The sequence below is a fragment of the Pieris rapae genome, chromosome 9 (genome assembly GCF_905147795.1).
Source record: "Pieris rapae chromosome 9, ilPieRapa1.1, whole genome shotgun sequence".
Lineage (NCBI taxonomy): Eukaryota > Metazoa > Arthropoda > Insecta > Lepidoptera > Pieridae > Pieris > Pieris rapae.
Window position 1 is genome coordinate 4,778,845 of NC_059517.1, and position 20,451 is coordinate 4,799,295.

A 20,451-nucleotide genomic window follows, 5' to 3' on the forward strand; every position below is an offset into this window, starting at 1 on the left:
ACTGAAACTTCAAAAAACTGTAATTTTTACAGATTCACTTAGTTCTTTAAATGCCCTAGCCCGGTTCCCATTTGGATCACATTATCAATTCCCTGTCATTTCCGAAATTAGAAACTTACTATTGAAATGTTTGAAAGAAAACTATTCCGTATCGTTTGCATGGATTCCTGGTCACTGTGGAATATCTGGAAACGAAAAAGCCGACCGTATTGCCAATGAGGCAGTGGATAGTGGAGATGTGGATATTTTTGGAAACTATGCGCATGACTTGATGGCTCTTTCTGGGATTTATCTCCGGAATTCCTGGACTGAATCCTGGAATCAAGATCGTTCAAGAGGTCGCCATTATCGTGCTATTCAACCTTCTATACCCATTAAGCCCTGGTTTTGGAGACTGAGATTCGGTAAAAGAGTTACAACAATACTGTCTCGTATGCGTCTGGGACACGTCTGCACCCCAGCTCACCTTGCTAAGTTTAATATTATTGACAACCCTATGTGCGAATGTGGATATGCTGAAGCTGATTTGAATCACATCATTTTTGTTTGTTCTCGGCGCGAACGGTCGGCTCTTATCGACGGTCTCATTTCCCTTCAAATTCCTTTCCCTTCATCCATATCCTGTACCTATACTTTCAACAATGGACCCACATATATATAAACTTTTAGCAGCTTTTATCTTAAGTAATGATATAAAAATTTAGATCCTATGAATGTGTATATATGTAAATATCTTTTCTTACACTCCTTTTATATCTATCTCTATAAGAATTGATCTTTTATTTTATAGATTTTCCTTTCCTTAATTCCGTTCCATCCGTTACGTTTATTTTTTTACCCGTTTCCCTGTTTTGACCCTGGGCCACAATGCACAAACCGTGCGGGCCATAATATTAAAAAAAAAAAAACATTAACCGGGCCCATCGTCCTCAAAGTCATCCACATAAGCTGGTCGTTAATCAAGCAAAATACACCAAGTTTTAAAAAAATCCAAATAAAATCACGCACATTCACGAGAAAACAAAAGAAATGTAGTTATTTACATTCAGCTATAATTCTTTATTCGCTTGTAGTGTTATATTATATTTTTAACACGTTGTACAGAAATAAAAAATGGTGTATTTAAATCTAACAAACTCGTTAGTGTTTTGATACATTCAATTAGAGTAATTTTATTTTTAATTTGTTTTATCTCAAAATACTTATTAATTATTTGTTTTTATTGACTTAGATTGATTTAGATTCAAATATTTTTTTGTTCAAAACACCAGAAATTTTAATGATTATTTTTAGGCATAATTTTAATTTAATTGACGTATAAATACATTGTTAGTATTTTAATGCTTATTCATCGTCCCATTTTAAAGTCATGTTTTCGTAGAAATACCAGGAATAAATGCCAAACATATTAATAAATACATATTTGTATATGGACATATAAGGTTTAGTTATAGCGGAAAATTAATTATATCGGTTTGTCCTCGTTCATCGTATTATAGCATCTTTTTATGAAGCGTAGTGAATTTCTTTAACTGTAAAATATGTATTTTTAACCATAGTCATACCTTTGAATTAACTCTTAATAATGTTTTACAAAAATGTAAACTAGTAGTGAGTAGTAGTCCTACTACCTACGTAATTTTATACAGACACATTACATTAAAAGTATAGCACATAGCATTGTAACAAAAATCGGCGCAGGCTGAAAATCGATTTTAATGTTTACAAATTTACTTTCATAGCAACGCGACGTTACAAGAATTGGTTGTGTATAGTTTATATATCAGCTTAGAGAATTCTTTCATAATGGAGGAAGAAAAAAGTAAAGAAGAACAAGAAGACTGGAAAGTTTATGAAGAGCTGAGGCGTACAGAGGTATGCTATAAATGTTTCTTTTAGAAGTTCTAAAACATTACTACACAGGTACCCATGTTTTGCTTAATAGTACCTATGTAAAACGTCAAAGTACATAAAAATATTAAAATGTTAAGGCATTAGAAAAATAAAATAAATCTATTGATAGCTTTTCAGTGTTGCCGTTGTTATAAACATGTGTATATGCAAAATTATTCAACATAATATATTTGTTTTTTTTAGAGATTAATTTAAAAATAACATCATTAGTTATAAGTAATATATATTTTATTTAACACTGTATATATATTTAATAAGAAACATATTCAATACGATACCTTTACCGTTATATATTTTTTCATACTTCAATAATCTCTTATATTAAAATATAACAAACAAAAGATGTTCCCTGATTCCTTAAAATATCTAAAGAGCATCACATGCGCTTAGCCGTACCAAGCACGGGTATTACCTATTTTCGTTTATGATTGCTAATTATGGTAATGATCCTTGGCGTAATCATGCGATTGCAGCTAAGGCACTTCTTCAAGAGAAACAGATAAATTGTTGTACTGGTAATAAATAATCTAAACGATGCTTTACTTATATAGTATAGAGAAGAAGCTCAATTTATTGTATATACCTAATCCAGTATTTTGTTTAACAAATATGTCGTAAATATCTTTTTAATATAATTTTAGAGAACCCGGAAGTTGATATACATAGTATCATTCTGTATAACACACAAATATCATAAAGATATAAGCATTGAACAGATATGGGTAAATTATTAAAAAAATCTCTCTTACATTATCTTATATTTTAACCCTTTTGATTAAATATCCTACAAAAATAGTATACTATCTTATCTTACTAACTTACTTATCCAGATGCGTCTTGCGTTCAATTTCAAACTCCTAGATTTTCTAATTGCTGGCAGCATTGTCTTGCACGCCGGACAATTGGGTGTTTAATGACGATTTTGACTTTTTTTCTTTGACTTTTTTAGTAACAAAATCAAAGATAATTTAAGTACTTACAGTTAAATATCCTGTTACATAAGTTGCCTTAACAACGGATATTGTATATGTAATATAACTCATAAATATCGTGCTGGCTTGCGAGGTTGAAATAGCATGTCTTATCACGCTATAGTAAAAATACTTTGATTCCTGATACCTAGTCGTCTTTTGCACGCCAACATCAACTGACTCCAATAATCATATTGTATTTTATTATGGAATTGTGTAAGTTCATAATATTTTTTGTTAGACAAGGTATAGCCACAGATCATTTCTTTATATTATATTCTGGAACTATAAAACAAAGGATTAGGATATTTTAGTATTTTGTGCACGGCCTAAACTTATTAGATCAGACTTATGCTTAGACGTAGATATTATTTCACTTACGGCTTAATTTTCAGATGGATCCTGAGATAGGCAATGATATAGTTACTGCTCTTAGGAGTGATTTAGCGGGATTACAGTATAAGCGCAATAAACTAATTTCAGAGGTATTTTATGTGCAATATTCTGTACCGTAGTCATTATTCAACAAATAACAACACCATTTATATTTTTTTAGAACAGCGATTTAAAAAATCAAATGTTGTCACGAGACCAGCGTATACTGGAACAACAAGTAGAAATAGATCATCTTCGCGAGCAAAATGCTCGTCAGAATGCTATCATATCATCACTCAAAAAGAAAATTCAAGACTTGGAAGAGTTCAATCGTAATTTGCAAACGTCGCAAGGTAGAAGCGATTTGACAGTTCAAACCCTGCAGCGAGATAACCGATATTGTGAGGAAAAGATAAAAGATTTAGAAAAGAAGCTAAGGTCTCTCGAGTTGGATTGTCATAATGAGGAACAACAAAAGGAAAATGCTCGGTGTCAGTTTCATGACCTCATTAGAAGGTTGTCTGTGGCTTTGGACGTGGAGTTTTGCGACACAACTCACACGCATTCGCCTGAAAGTTTAATTATAAAAGCAGCAGAACTAGTTCAAGATATAACGCGATTAAAAAACAAATGCATGAACACTACGGAGAACTTATCAACCATCGAACAGGATTTACGCAGTTGCCGTGATAGTTTGGAAAGGGCCAACTCTGATAAAGACATTATCCAAAGACAACTCTCTTCTCACCTTCTTGATATTGAGCGCTTAAAACAAGAAAAGGAGTCACTGGCGGTATCCAATAGAGTTTTAGAGAGAGAACTGCATGAGGCTCGAGAAAAATTTTCTCACTGTTCGAAAAATTTAAACGTGGTAACAGATAACGTGAATCAAAATGAATCTATGATTATTCAGTTAAAAGGTTTGTGGGATTTAATAAAATAAAAAAATTCGTAATAGTGACTAAATTGTTTCATAATTATTTATTTTTAGAGGACTTACGACATCGAGATGAAAAATATCAAAGATTACAAACAGAATTCCGTAATACTATGGAATCTATTGCAATCCTGCTAAGCCTGCCAACTCGCTTCGTTGAAGCTCATGAGAGTACTATTAAAGACCGAATTAGAGAAATACTTAGCGACAATAAAGATAAATCAGTGGTATGTATATAACATAAATTGAAATAAAATATTCACTATTTTACAATGTCTTCTATCCAATTATTCCAAATTAATTATATTGTTTATTTGTTTAGATTTGTTGAGTTATTCGTAGAAAAAATATGAGGGCTTTTTTTGGTTTCTGTGATTCATCTGATAATAAATCTTTACTCATAAAATCTTACTAGCAACTCGAAGCTTTCCGTGACAAATTGAACCTGGAAAGCCAACAGCTAGGCAGGACGGCACACTTGCACGATCAAGCTTCGACTCGCGTGAGAATTTTAGAGGATGAAAGAAACATGCTTGAAGCCAAAGTGCATAAGCTTGAATCAGAACTTAATGCTTTGGAACTGTCTAAAGATAACTTGCGAAAAGATAAATCAAATGTAAGTTGGTATAAGATACATTATTTTCCTCGTGATTTTAATATTGATATTTGACTTGAAAACTTGCCAAACTTGAATAATTAAGGAAAATACCAATACAAGTATTTACGACAATTCAATTGTTTTATCAATGAAAAAAATTATGACGTAAATTTATTTTCCGATCTAATATGTATATGTATTGATTTTGCTAAAACAATTAATAAAAACAAAAATAAACAATTGTTTTCTTTCGCAAAAAATAAACTGTACTACTATTTTTTTAGTTCGTTGCATTCCTTGAGCGACTCAGCCGAACTCTCAATATGGATGAGTTAACACAAGACATCGGTATAGAACTCCACACTGAGTCGATTTTACATAGGGCCGAGCAACTGGCGAGACTCGAGAGCGGTAAAATTGTAGACAAGGTCAGTTCCAGTAACTCAGTGAAAGGAAAAACATTATTCTTTTTTATTCCAGTCACATTCAAGTATGGCAACATTACTCGACTTTAAATAACTTGTAATATATCCAGGATAGGCCACGAGATACTTCGTATTAAGGCAAAGAGAATTTACAGTACGTTAAGTTAGTACTTACTTTGTTTTAAGTACCAAATATGTTTTGCAACTTAACTATGTCGTAATAATCATGATTTATCATTCTTTTTACTATCTGGTCATTTCCTTTTATTTAATATTGACTATATGATCTTAATTTTAAGAAATTTCTTTTAAATATCACAAATAGTAGTATAAAATGTGTATTGTACATAGCTGCTATATTATGGATACTATGGCACACTGCCGAGGCTGCGAAGAGAAAGATCTTTTCATGACTTGCCCTATTTAAAAGAAGTAAGACTGGCATGGCATTAATGGATTCACGTATTTAGGAACATAAAATACAGATGCTTAAAAATCATCAGTAAATTTTATAGTTCTAATAAAACACAAGTTACGCACGCACATTAATTAAATTCATTAAAATCTCTAGTTAAACTAATTAAATTATCACGTATCTAAGGCCTTGATTAAAATAACTCGTAGATAGCGTCATCTAGTAACATAAATTCAATATCGATTCATTGTTTTAGATTAGTTAGTACGTACATAATGCATGTAATTTATAAAAATGTGTCCGAAAATTCTAGTTGAATTATTTCTACACTATATATAAAATTTATTCCCGCTATAGAAAAACTTACAAATAATGTAAACTCCTAAAACTTATTTTTATACATTCCTTCGAATAAGCATAGACTAGAGAAGATTTTATTTTAATTCTGCGCTTTTGTCATTGAATTAAATCTGTGATATTAATATGTAGTACTGTGCATAAGTTTATTTTTTATTTCGACAATTCAAAGGGTCTTTATAATGACTTTTTAGTTGAAATTAGTTTCTTGAAAAAAAAGTATCAAAAATATTTCAGACCGCAGTCGTTTATCAACTTCAACGTCGAATACGTATTTTAAGGGAGCAACTTCAGAGGAAAGACTTACATTTAGACTTACTGCGTCGGAAGCTGAGTGTTCAGGTAGGTTTAGTATTCTTAGATAACTTTTATTAAATTATTCAAGGATATATACATATAATATTAAAAACAAAGAAGTCCTCAGAACACTGTAGACAAGTTAATTTCAGAGTTATAAATTTCGTTATATTTAGATTTCTGCATGAATTTTATATGTAATTTAATCGCAAAACAAGTACAACAAAACTTACCCCCTTAACCCCATAAGAACTAATTCACTTTAATTGCACTCACATTATTATATATAAGTTTTATATTTCGTCTCTTTCCGTCAATTTATGTGAATGAGACGGCATGTAACTATGAATAATGGGATAAATTGTTAGGACGAGTCTTCTCGAGTTCGAGCCGTGCTTCAAGCTGAAAGGGATGAAGCAATCGGCCGTAGCAAGAAGCTAGCTCGCCAGTGTGACAAGCTTAATGTCCAACTGAGTGATGCTCGTTCCCAACTTCGCGATCTTAATGCACAACTTGCTGATGCTGCAGAATACAAGGTACTATAAAATATATTTAACATATTAATAAATATAATAGTTTAGAGATGAATACACCATTAGCAACGTGCCCCGCATCTCTCCTATGGGCCATGGAGCAAACCTATGTATGTCTATTCATTAATAATGTTTCAAAGAAAGTATGTCAACCTACTAACATGACAATGTTGTTCTTGTCGGTTTTGTATATAATTGCGCGAACTTTGTATAAAAAATTGGATGCTTCCTTGAGTACAGCTGCCATCGTTGTCGACAATTAACGAACTGGAGCGAACCAACGAAGACAAGGGACAGATTGCTTGAGTAATTGCTAATATACTAATATATATATGTATATATATATATTAAAGTAATTACATTCGCATGTGTCTTTTTATACCTGAGCAAATAAATAAATAAATAATTTCTTTACCAGCCCGAATTAAATGCCCAAAATGAATGAAAAACAGATTTGTCAAAGCAATCTCAGCTCCTAACAGTGATTTTTAATAAGTTGACAAGTAAATAACTTACATTGTACTATAAAAACTGTAATTAAAGTAATCAGCATACATATTTATCGATAATGCGGAAGTATGATAACTAAGTTGATTAAACAGAGCAACGTATATATAAGGTAAAAGTACATTCTTTTTTATAGAAGATAAAAGAGACAAAAAACTATTAAAAGGAAGTATTTATGCGATAATCAGTCACGATTCCGCGAATATGTAGCCGCAATAGATTGCACCTATGAATTATTATTTATTTGTATCTATAAATAATGTAACAAACATTTATGGATTCCGTTTTTTTTACAGACTTCTGTAAACATAATTTAAATAATAATACTCATAATAAATAATAAAAACTTTATTTATGACAAAAGGGATAAATCGTCTCTAATAGTTTCGATTTATCCTTGATATTTATTCTCCACCTTACAAACATTGCAGCAGTGTTTGTTGTCTGCATTTTATCGGTGCATTTCCTATGACCTCAAGATTCAAAGCCTCTAGAGTCTAGACTAACATAGCTTAGATACATACGTATGATAATCAGTTAAATTTCTATGAATTTTACGAATACCTACATAAATATGTATTTAATAATAATAATAAAATAAAGAATACAATCTTAGTCTCAGATTTCTTCATAAGAGTTGTGTCGTACATATCGTAGTCAATATGCTAGCTGGAGCTCCAACAACATAGTTCTTTTGTATAAAAAGTGCATTTTTAGAATCCCTTTTTTTATCTACTGTTGTATACGAGTATATTCTGATCGATATTTTAAATATAGAACCCGGATGTTAACAAAGTCGTTAACCCATCAACATCAAGATATCGGCTAGTCTCGCTATACTCTGATCGATTTGCGTTATACTTAGTTAATAACAGCATATAAACTACTCGAAGTGGATTTACTGGAATATTTTCTAGAAGGTTAAAGTAATTACTTTGTGTAAATCTTATTGTAGCGAACCGTTTACCTGCGCGATAATTTATCTGATTCTCTACCATAAATTTGCTAAAGCCTACTCGATAGCCTTTAAGTACAATAATAATTCTGTAATATTTTGTCATATTAGTGGTATTGCATTGTGTATACAATATTAACGAAAGATTGCCACTAGCAAACAGTTAAACATAACAAATATATTAGGTATCCACTGGGTTTATTGCACCTAACAGATTACATCGCTTGAACGAGCAAGAAAGATAGAAGAGCTGCAAAAGAAGATAGATGAAGCTGAACTATTAAGAGCTCGGTATAATCGCAAAGTCAGCGTTCTGAAAGACCAAGTACGAGCTACTGGAGAGACCTTCGAACAAGAGAGAACCAGTACCGAGCACCAATTAAGTATTCTAAGAGATGACCTAGCCAGGACCAAGGAGGCACTTGTGGAATGTCAGAGGCGGGAGGCACAATTGCAAAGCTTTAGGTATGAGTAATATAATATTATAAGAGCATAAATATAATAAAATATATAAGTTTTAATAATAATAAAAGCTATCCTATCTGTCCTCCTATCCTATATCTTACCTTCAGTACTGTCGATCGAAACCTGTTTAAAAACCTTTTAACAAATATCTGTATAAGGCTTTCTTTCACATCGCGTCATGCTACCGCTTCTATTTATTCTACCCTCTTCTCCTTCTTCCCTTTGGTAATCCATTTAGTTACTAAGTCCACCTTTTATATGTATATCCTGCTATATTCCCGGTACGTAACATATTACACTGATATATGTATCTAATAAAGTACTAGTAGTGGGCTGATAAATTAAAAAAAGCCGTTGTTATACGCCAATCGGGTACCTTATTCGCTTTGTTAGGCGAATAATTATTTTTAACAAGTAAATTACTATTACTTAAAATTGTAGATGGACGTGTATTTGAATTGTATTTTTTTATGTTTTTGTTTGATTTATGTTCGCTGTAATTGTCGTTAGAATGGGTAGATTAAGTAAGTTACAATTTGTAGTACTAGTCACTATAATGTCGAAAATGCATTATATATGACATGGTTTACTTTAATCAATGAAACCTAAATGACTGTATAACATGTTTAATATATCAGATATACAAAGTAGAGAGTTTATACATTAGTTGTAACTGTGCATTGAATTTCAGGCACTCGATAGCAAAGCTTCTAGGCATACTCGTACCATCTTCTGTGTCAGACTTTGAGATGGTATCTCGACTGCAGAAGTTAATAGATGCTCATCACGACTTCACAACAGTTTCTCGACGATACGACGACCCTGCCTTATTGAGGGCCTCCTCAAGATCACCTCCACCTTCTAGGTGTAGGACGAGGACACCTGATAGGTAATACCTAGTAATATTTTTAGGCTTACTTGTACTCGCGATTGAAACGCGTTTATATTTTTACACTTCTAATGTTTTTCGTGCGTGATTCGTATAATTCGCGGAAAATTCCAGAACTATTCGAATCTGTCGTCTCAAACTAACACGTAGTTAATACCGTAAATGTCAGCTGTCATTCATATTGCCTTTTATTATTTTAATCCATTTTAATAGTGTCAAAGTTTTCAAATCTGTGCATTGATGAGTATTTTGTAGTACTAATAACTGAATACGAATATCTGTTTACAAAAATCTTTACGCGTTCTGTAAATAAGTAAGAATTTAATACTTTATCAAACTTTAGTTCGATAAAACTCCCTATCGTCCTATCATATCTTGATCCATCGTGACCTGTATAATTCTTGTATCTCCTCTTCTTTTCTATTACATTATCATTAGCTTTTTAGTTTTGGTTAGTTATTAATATTCCATTTTTTTAGTTTTTCTCTAGATTAAGGTTCTATAGATAAATATATATTTTTTTTATATAAATTCTGGTTATGCACTTATTCATATTTTTTTTCTTACTAGGGTTGGCTGGAAGAGATCGCTTATATAGAATATAGATAGCGATAAGGCCGCCCGTTGCATCCCTTGTAATTTTTATGTATTGTTTTTTTTGCAACAAAGTGTGAATAAATAAATAAATAAAAATAGTAAAAGCTACTGTTGTATAGGTCCCTCCGCTACGACGATTCTGGTTACGCGGATCCCGCGTTCGACCTTGAGGACGAATTATACAAGAGTCGAGCCCCTTTGTGACAGTCGCGACGCCGCGCCCGCTTCTAGTCTTGCAGATGTTGGCTGAAGAAGAGGCGCACATGAAAAACTCAATTTTCTATACGTCATTACTTATTCATTAAATTGATAATAATGTATGATTGTTTAATGTTTCAAGGTAGCTCTTAGAAATATCGTGCTTTAACAATATCTAGAGAAAGTTAATCAAAGATCTCATATTTTATTTTGTTGATATGTTTCTTTAATTTTTAAAACATCTTCAAAAAATATTTTTGCCACTTTATCGAGAATGAAGGGCGTATTTTTTACTTGGTAGAAGGTGAAATACAGGCTAAGGCAACTCACGACTGCCTAAAATGCCTATTTGCTCGTCTTTATATTTTGCTCTTTAAAATAATAGAATAGTTGAACTTCCAATAGCTTTATTTGAAGATTTGAAAAGAAATATGAAAAGTATTTCAGCACTTTAAATTAAAATAAATCGTTAATTAAAATAATTACGTGTTAGATACTGATAGTATTTTGAACAAGTACAAAGTTGGGTGTATCAAGGATGTAATTAAAACGCGGAAGGAAATGTCACCAAACATTGACACGTAATCTAAGCAAAATAATTATTTATTAAAATGAAATCGCATTACAGCCTGTTGTATAAATTCAAGAGGCAAAATGATCTCAATTTTCAATAAAAGTTGTTTTTTTTTAAATTTATCGTGGCCTATAAATATCAAGAACATTAGAAAATAATTGTAAACATATATATGCTACTTACTATAAGCTTGATTAATATTTTTTTGTTCATTATTTATAAGAACAATGCAATTAGAATTAAATTGTGTTATAATAACAAATTGGTTTAGTAGCCTATCTCTATCAAATAGAAAAACAACTAATTTTAATTTCGTAATAAATAATAGTGTATTAATATATAATAGCAATAAATAGTGATTATGATTTATATAACGCACGTTTATAAAATACAAAGTATAATTATTATTTATTGAGTTCTCGCTCCCATTGTATTTTTAATAATTGGTTAAAAATCAATGTTAAAATCTGTTTTTTAGTAATGTCGTTACGCTGAATTTATTTATTTGTACTATACATTTTTATTGTTCGTTTTTTATTCAATAAAATTAAAGGAATGTTAACAATTAATCAAATGTTAATAATGAAAATTTCTTTGAGTTCCTATTGTTAGCAATTTGTTAGTGGAATGGTTTATTTAGTCATTATTATACACATGTAATTTAATGATTGATAATGATGTATCGCTAAGTACACTTTTATGTAGTAACTTTACACGCTTGGTAGTTTAATGTAAGTCTAAAGCCCCACTGAAATAAGGTACAGTAGTAAGTATTTTTATTGTTATCTATTCAAAAAGTAGTAATTTAGGTCTAATAAATGATTAAAACCATTGTATTTCATATATGTAAAAGGTAATTTACAAGATTTGTAATTTTATGTCACCATCTGACAATGAAGTATTATCCTGGCTTCTACAACATTTTATCAAATAAATTTCCAGACGTACGAAGCTAGACCATTAAATGAATGTTATTTCTACAAAAAAAATCCACAAAGATGTTTAGAAAATTAATAAGTAAATGTGTGTTCAATATTCTTAATTAATGAAAAATAGTTTTTATATTAGAAAATAAACTAATCGGCCATCAATAATAGTTATTTGTGGTAACAACTGTGGGGGTAGAAGCATTTTATTGATTAAAATTTGAGGGTAGGGTACTCTGATCATATGTGACCAATTGTGAATTATATCCGATTGCCTCAGTTCAATCTTAGCTATGTTCTTGTATACAACTATTCTGATTTTAATCTTTAATTCCGGTAAGTTAAATATCTTTATTTTTGGTATAATTTACAAAAGTCGACTATGTAAAATAGTGTTCATTGCAATTTGTATTCGCAGTAAAGATTAAATGATGACTTCGTTAGCTGTCGCCATATTGTCTGATTTACCTAACCTTTAAGTATAACATGTGTTTAACAAAGTGTAGTACAATTATGTTTCCCTTTAAAGGATCTAAGCATTTCAAATATGTATATATTTGCAGTAATAAGAATGGTATCATATGCTACATAATTAGTTTAACGTTCAGTTTGCTCTCAATGTTGAAAGATAATTTATTAAGCGCGAGTAAAATATGCAACAATAACCATAATTTTAAAGTACATATATAAAAGAGATTAAGTAATTTGAAACTATTTAATACTGAAAACCTTAGCTTAAGTAGTTTTTAAAACTACTTATTTATCAATTTAAAAAAATATATAATCAGTTCATATTATAAATGAAACTATAGAATAACGTTAGTTTAACATTAGCTCGAACGGTGAAGGAAAATATCGTGAGGAAACCGACATGTCATAGACCCCAAAAGTTGACGACGTGTGTCAGGCACTGGCTGATCACCTACTTGCCTATTGGATTTAAAAAGTGATCATGAAACAGATTCAGAAATCTGAGGCCAAGACCTAAAGAGGTTGTAGCGACACTGATTTATTTATTTTATACAATAACGCTTATCAAATTTATAATACATTTTATGGCTTAGATATGTCGAACTCACGTTACGTTGAATTGAATGAAAATGAAGAGCAATTACATAGAACTGCATATGATACACCCCCGTACCATGATGATTGCGATGATGAAGACTTACACACTGGGAATCTAGGCTTGGTTAATGACGGCATTTGGGCTTTGAAAGCAAAATTCAAAGAATTAAAGGCATTTAACAAAGCCCTAGTGGCGAATTTGCTTACCACGAAACTTAAACTGAAGGAATTGTTTGTGAATAAAATACTTGAAAAAAAAGAAAAATTGGAAGCGTTTAAAACGGACAAACATATTAAATATCAGGTAATTTTTATAATTAATTATTACACAAATTAACTTGGCGAGGAGCTTTATAAACTTTCTGTAGTACTAACAAATATCAGAGATCAGAACGGAAAAATATTACAACATTAAACTAACAGTGATTTAATTTTTTTATTACAATTTCTACAATTGTATAAGTATCACATTGTTGATAAATCAATCAGTCATCAGTATCACATTCTTTACAAGAGTACAATTAAACATGATACTCAAGGTCTAGGTTACATTTTAACCTTATGTGGATCAACGTTAAAGTGAAAGCCTAAGTGTATACATCGAATGACCTTTAAAATTCCTTTAAATACCAAACAATGCGACACAAAGAAATTTCAATTTATTTGACATGTTTTTTTCTTTATTTCAGTTGCAAGATCCGCCATATTCACAGTACCCTGCAATACCTCATGGTTACGACCCATACATTGGAATGTAAGATTATATAGTCAAGTATTTTGCGCAGGACGCTTTTATAAAAAAAAGTATTTGGCAAAAGATTTACGTAATTTTCTAATATTGTAAAATGTTTTAAATATCTTTTAAATTATTAAATGTGTATATTTTAAACGAAATAAAAATTATGAAATGGTCTACAATTCATATGCTTTTATTGAAGATATCAATGTACTGAATGAGTATATACTTTATATTATTTTACATATAGAATTCAAAAAAAATGTAGACAATCAATTTGCTACGCAGTTCGTAGCTTGCAGTAAACGACATCAACGCAGCAGCCAAGCGCGTGCTAGTTTTATCATGTCATCTCCTGTTTCCCGTCACGCATTCAAGCTAATACGTCATCAGTTCTTAAGAAAGTGCATTACATAAATTAAATTCTTAATTGTAAGGTCATAAGTAATCGTTACTGTCGAACAGAGTAGTTAAACGCGGCGCGCGCGCTGGGCACACGTGTACTAGAAGTGGACGCTCTTACAGATTCGTTGATCGAATACAAAATAAGAGACCTCGCTTAGTTTTACACTGTGCTAAAAGTGCCTTCTCAAGTGAATAATGACATAAAAGTGATACCTGAAGGATACATTTCGAAATGTTTTTTGTAATTATTCCTTTTCAAGTGGATATGTCGCTATCTATTCAGTAATAACATCTGTAATCACAGTGGGGCTTATCGTCCCGTAACGAGATGAGGATCAAACTTGTATGGATAATATTTATGGTAGGTTTTTATTATTTACGTCAAATATATAACATATTTGTACCATAATATGATTATACAACATCTGATTGTTTATCTATTGGCTTGAATATATTGTATACCACTAATAGAATATGTTTGGCGTAAGAAATTTTATAAATATTTATTACAAAGCAAGCATAGACGTATAAACGCCAACAACCCACATCACTCACTTAATACATTTAACCTTCAATAACGGAACAGATAGAAAATATTTGAAAATAATATTTCATTTAGTTTTATACATTTCTACGAAAAGAAACCTATGGACCAATTCCAGGGAAACTATGTTATGGTTTTGAAACTATGAAGGGGCGATAATCATTTTCATATAATAGCTAAATACAGCCACGAAAATGTATATTTCCTTGGAGCATTGCAAGGTTTTGTCTTGCATCTTGGACAAAAATGGTAAAAAAGATCGGCCTTCCGCTGGGATGTTATGTTTTACACATATAGTTAGTCAAAGATATTTGATCAACTATATATATATATATATATCAGTATGAGTTGATAGTATTATTTTCATTGTATACTATATACAACAAAGTGTATATATTAAAATTGAAAATGCAACAACTTAAAGGTAACTCTAATTTTAGCGTATTATACTTGTTTGCACGTACATCCCTGTAATAAAAGTCCTATCTGTCTTGAGCTTTAGATCGTGAGTCGTGACTATGTAAATATGTTAATCGCAACAAATACATATATACATAACTACAATATTTGTCCATATATCCGCTAACCGAAACAAATTCCACAAATTGATTTACACTATTTTTTGTAGATAAATGGAAAAATACTCGAGTATCCATGGGCGGCGGTATCACTTAACATCAGGTGAGCCTCCTGCCCGTTTGCCCCCTGTTCTATATAAAAAACTCTATAAGAATGTGAATATAAAAGTACCAGGGACCAACGAAACAACAAGAAAGTTAGTTGAATTTAAAGTTATGCGGTTTTCGTGTTTTATGCAAATGCAATAAAATCCTCGGTTGAATTTATTTCAAAATTACAGTATTGTGAAATCAACAAAATTATATTAACTATTTATAATTAAAGCAGATATAAATCAAAGTAATTATATTATAATTAAAGAATGCAGAATCCAGACAGTTATTAAAAAATATATATAAGTAATATAATAAGTAAAAAATATAATAAATGTCACTGTGATCTTTATTAAACTTGATCTGTACTTACAAATTTCAATCCAGTTTAGGACGAAACGAGTCTAGGTATTACTTCCTTAAGATACCTATTTAACATGTACCTGTTATTATAGCATGACCTCAAATTATGTCGAATGTCAATTCGAAACAACGAGTCTTACCAATGGAGGTATGATCAAATATGTAAGATAGGAAAAATATTTGAATAGTTATTTTTGCTTACAATCCGAGGTAATATATAAAAGATTACACATGTGACATATTATACAAATAAGTAACTGTTAGGTATGCCATGAATTTGATTAATATGCGATCAAAAAATCTGGATATTTAGAGATTTTCTGAATAAAACACAAAGTATTCTATAGTAAGTTAAGAAGATTAATGTACATACTTGTATATAGGTACTATCTATTTAATATCATACAGCAATTTATTGGCATTTAAATAAAATTCCTCACGATCTGGTAAATCTGAACTGGTTTTCTTGCCTTGTCATGCACTCAATAAGAACCTTTTATAGGTAATAAAGACAATGGAAACGCATGTTTATATTTAAAACGCACAATGATTTATAAAATCATAAATTTATATAAATAAATCATAAGTTGAAATCATTAAGTTCACGAACAAACGTAAACATAGTTTGTTCGTGAACAACTTTTTATTAAATCATAATAATTGACGATCATTGAACAATGTGTATAAATATTAGTTTGACAAACCAACACATATTTTAGTTTATACACTATGAAAAAATTGGAATCAATTTCTTTGTCATAGCTTAAAACAGATTTTCTATGATTCTTAGTGCTACTTAGGATAGAATAATCATGAGGAATTTTAATGCTTTCCAACAATATATGCATAGTCTAGTCCAGTTAAGAAAAAATATCATTAATAATACCCTTCGAATACACGTACTCGCATTAACTGAAAAACTCAAATTAAAGAGGTTATACATAGATTGAACACATACTTCTAAAGAAACATAATTTTGCGATGTCGAAATGTACTAAAATCAGCAAATCTAGCAAGGCTACATACAACACGAGTTTTTAAATAAACTGTTCAAATTACCATTTTTTTCTTTAGAATATATACTCTAAGAAGCTAAATAGGTAGAAACATATTATCAGTGGCTACTTCCTTTGATTTCAATTATAAAGGCGTTTAAATAGATAAAAGGTTTCCGAAGGCCGACTTGTGAGCGTGTACAATCATATCTAAGCTAATTGTAATTATTAATTGGATTAAATCATTCCTAACAAAACATGGTGCAAAAAAGTTAAATTGCCCGAAGCTGAAGTATTGTATACGGTATATTAATAAATTTAATATTTTTTTGTTTCTGTCTTGATTTTCTTTGTTTTTATGCCAATAAAGTTCTATCTCTATTTTATATGAATATTTGATACTGTAATTACTACATGTAATAGTAAGTCACTTTAACAAATAAGTTAAGCAAAAAAGTTTAATCTTAAACATCAACTAGAGCCTTGATAATTTTCATTGTCACAGCGCGCGTTTGAAATATGTATTAACTCTTAATATTGGCACTGATATATCATCTATAGTCCCCTAGTCTTGTGCGTAAATAAAAACCATTTTCACTTTTCGTTTATTATAAATAATAAAATACACATTTAATTATTTGGATAGTATTCCTTCCTTCGGTACAGGGGATATGTAAACGAATTTCCACCTCAGTCTAATTGCTGCTATTATGGTAACACAATAATTGTAATAAAAGAGATTAATGTGCAATAGTAAAAATATTATAAAAGTACTAATTTTTTTAAATAAACAAACTTTCTTATCTTCACAGCGCAAACACATTTTGAATAAAAGATAATGATTTCAATCTTTATACTAAATATATTAGGTATATATTCAGTAAGAAGAAGGTAAATCAGTGCACTATTTCTTATTAATACCGATATATTTCATTTTGTATTCATTCATTCATATTTCATGTGTAATTTAATAGAAACAATTATTAAGGATAACGATACTTAATGCCAGCTTGTCCCCATTTTTATCACTGGCGTCTGTTCGGCGATTGACAATCACCAATACAGGTTTAGTTTAGGTTTTACCAGTACAAGATATTATATTTATCGTGTTTGAGCTTCACATAATCGATTATATTTAAAATGATTGATACATTTAAAATATAATCAAAATAATTATAATTAAAAAAAGTCATATTAACTTGTATTTGTTCTACTGTATTTCTAATAAACTAATGTAAATAGGAATTTAGGAAGTCCTTTCTTATTTTTTTTTTATTTGACTATATTTGCAACATTTAAATAGGTATTTTGCAGAGTCTAAAAATGTGAATCTTGAATTAAAAGAATCTTACAATCTGGCCAGTAACCCAGTCCTGTTTTAATAAACGTGATATAGGTTCATTTATGTAGTCTAGATATCAACACCTGAATACAAGGCCATTGTGCGGTCACTGACAGCCACTCGTCGTTGCTAGGCCATTCAATTAATGATTTCCGCCCTCGTTTGAGTACTTGAACTACATAACCACAAAAACTTATAACTTATTCTTAATATATGCCACTATAAATATAAAAATATCTTATTTCATCCTTACTTTCTGTTTTAATAGTACGTATTTACAATACAAAAGAAATTTATATGTACATAAATCGCTAAACAAATTGTTATTTTGTCGTAACTTCGACTTGAAATTCTTAAAGATACTTAAGGGACAATAAAGCCTTAATATTTATGGTAATAATACAATATTTATTATAATGCTTTATTTCGTATTCAATGACAAGTATTAATGGAATGAAATATAGAACACACACAAGCACAGAAAAAAAGGAATCCTGAATCATTGACGCTCCACTACCTCTTCCACACTTTTTATAGGTCGAAGTGGCATTTTAAACATTTAAAACATAGTATGCATCCGGGTGGCAAAAAATACTTTTAAATGTTGTCATTTATTAAAATAAATTTCAAGAATCAGAGGAGTTTAATCATAACAGTTTTACAATTATTTATGTTGGTTTTAAAATTAAAGACTGTCTCGAGATGTGTATTTTATTTTTACGTAACGTAACGTACGTATGTTAAGTAATGGTAATAATTTAATACAGTCACATATAATTTGCCCACTGAATTTCTAAATAAAGTAACTGAATATCATACCATTTTAATACATTGTAAGATAAATTATAATAGGTTAGTCATTCTAAATATTCTTTTGGTTTTTTGCAGATTTTGCCGTTTACATTGGTAGGGACGCAACCAGTACAGACTCAAATTTCACCGCAAACATACAGAAATGGCGACCAAAAAATTAATTCTACTCAATTATTACCAAAGCATGAAAATGATTCAGATGAAGACGGCCAGATAATATCTGTTAGGATAACGTCTTCCGTGGCTGTTGGGAGAGGAACATTTGATGGAAAACCAGGTCTCGAAACGCATGACGTTGAGCAAACTACCATCACAACACCCACTGCTGATGTTACAGGGTCTTTTGTAACAGCTACCAATTATGAATCAATGACTACTACTTTTACCGAAGCTTTGACAGATTATCCACCCCATCTTGCTGGTGCTAATATTGAGTTTATAAAACAACTTCAAGCAAAAAAAGAAACACGAGCTTTACTTATACCTGAACCAGCATATCAAATACAAACGAGTTATGAAATGTCAAATAACACAGAACAAGATCCATTATTACAGGAAACGATTAATGAAAATGATAAAGACATTGAAGATATTCCTCTAGCTAGATCTATTCCCTTATCTTATTCATCTAAAAGTTTTATTCACAGACAAGGAGATAATAATCAAAAACTAACAACCGTCAGTTTTAACATAGTGCATGAGAGACCAAAACTATTAAATTACAATAAACAAAATTCAGCTAGTGGCGATACAAATCTCTCTGCAAGAAAGTTTTACAATGAACCTTCAAAAGTTTACAGTGAGCCTGCTCAAATTTATAGTGAACCTGCGAAATTTTACAGTGAACCAGCAAAGATATATAGTGAACCTGCAAAAATATACAGTGAACCAGCAAAAGTATATAGTGAACCTGCTAAAATTTATAGCGAACCAGCAAAATTTTACAGCGAGCCAGCGTCATTACATTTATCTCCAAAATCAATTCCAACCAATCGTAATACATGGCTTCCCCAAACTGGTACTACTAGTTTCTCGAGTACTTATAGTACTACGACCTCTAATCCCCTTTACCCAAAAAACTTAGACAAAAGAATTGAACATCAGCCTGAGAAGAACTACGAAGTTGACGAAAAAGTCAGCGTGCAGACTGATGGTCGCAGTCACGGTGAACAAGCTAACAATCCTGAAAACTGCAAACAAGAAAACTGTAAAGTAGGTTATGTTGTGGAAGGAAGACAATTTAGAAAATACCGCGTAGAAGAAAGGACTTCAGACGGCTTCATAGTCGGAGAATATGGAGTAGTGAGAAACGAAGACGGGGCGTTGAGAGGAGTCCGTTACACGGCAGATAGTGAAGCTAGTCCTCGTCTCATTCACGATGCACTTATGAAGTTCCTACAGCTCAAGTAGAATTAATTTACATTAAATGTTTTGCTCAGTTTCCATGTTGCCATTTTGAAACGATAAACCGTTTTGACTGCTTATTTTTAAGTCCACTATGTTGTTTAAATAAAAGTGTATTGAGACTGATTTCAGTTTTATTAGTATTAAGCTTCACAAGCTTACTGCTTTGAACTGCTT

General features: G+C 30.8%; 3 protein-coding genes across 3 annotated transcripts; all 3 read left to right on the forward strand.

Annotated features, from left to right (window-relative positions):
* The first annotated feature begins 1,806 nt into the window (after nt 1–1,806).
* On the forward strand, nt 1,807–11,191 carry LOC110998449 (coiled-coil domain-containing protein 170). The gene is made up of 11 exons (XM_022267116.2): nt 1,807–1,875; nt 3,281–3,370; nt 3,442–4,180; nt 4,252–4,424; nt 4,613–4,813; nt 5,080–5,223; nt 6,230–6,334; nt 6,658–6,825; nt 8,499–8,749; nt 9,441–9,638; nt 10,355–11,191. Exons 1-11 carry the CDS (start codon nt 1,807–1,809, stop codon nt 10,437–10,439), a joined length of 2,223 nt encoding a protein of 740 aa, XP_022122808.2. The 3' UTR covers nt 10,440–11,191.
* Nucleotides 11,192–12,101: 910 nt separating this feature from the next.
* Nucleotides 12,102–13,913, forward strand: LOC110998470. The gene is made up of 3 exons (XM_022267140.2): nt 12,102–12,269; nt 12,998–13,305; nt 13,691–13,913. The coding sequence occupies exons 1-3, from the start codon at nt 12,227–12,229 to the stop codon at nt 13,757–13,759; spliced, it is 420 nt and encodes a 139-aa protein (XP_022122832.1). The 5' UTR covers nt 12,102–12,226; the 3' UTR covers nt 13,760–13,913.
* A 207-nt stretch (nt 13,914–14,120) lies between these two features.
* Nucleotides 14,121–20,400, forward strand: LOC110998461. The gene is made up of 2 exons (XM_022267128.2): nt 14,121–14,503; nt 18,946–20,400. The coding sequence occupies exons 1-2, from the start codon at nt 14,471–14,473 to the stop codon at nt 20,278–20,280; spliced, it is 1,368 nt and encodes a 455-aa protein (XP_022122820.2). The 5' UTR covers nt 14,121–14,470; the 3' UTR covers nt 20,281–20,400.
* The last annotated feature ends 51 nt before the right edge of the window (nt 20,401–20,451 follow it).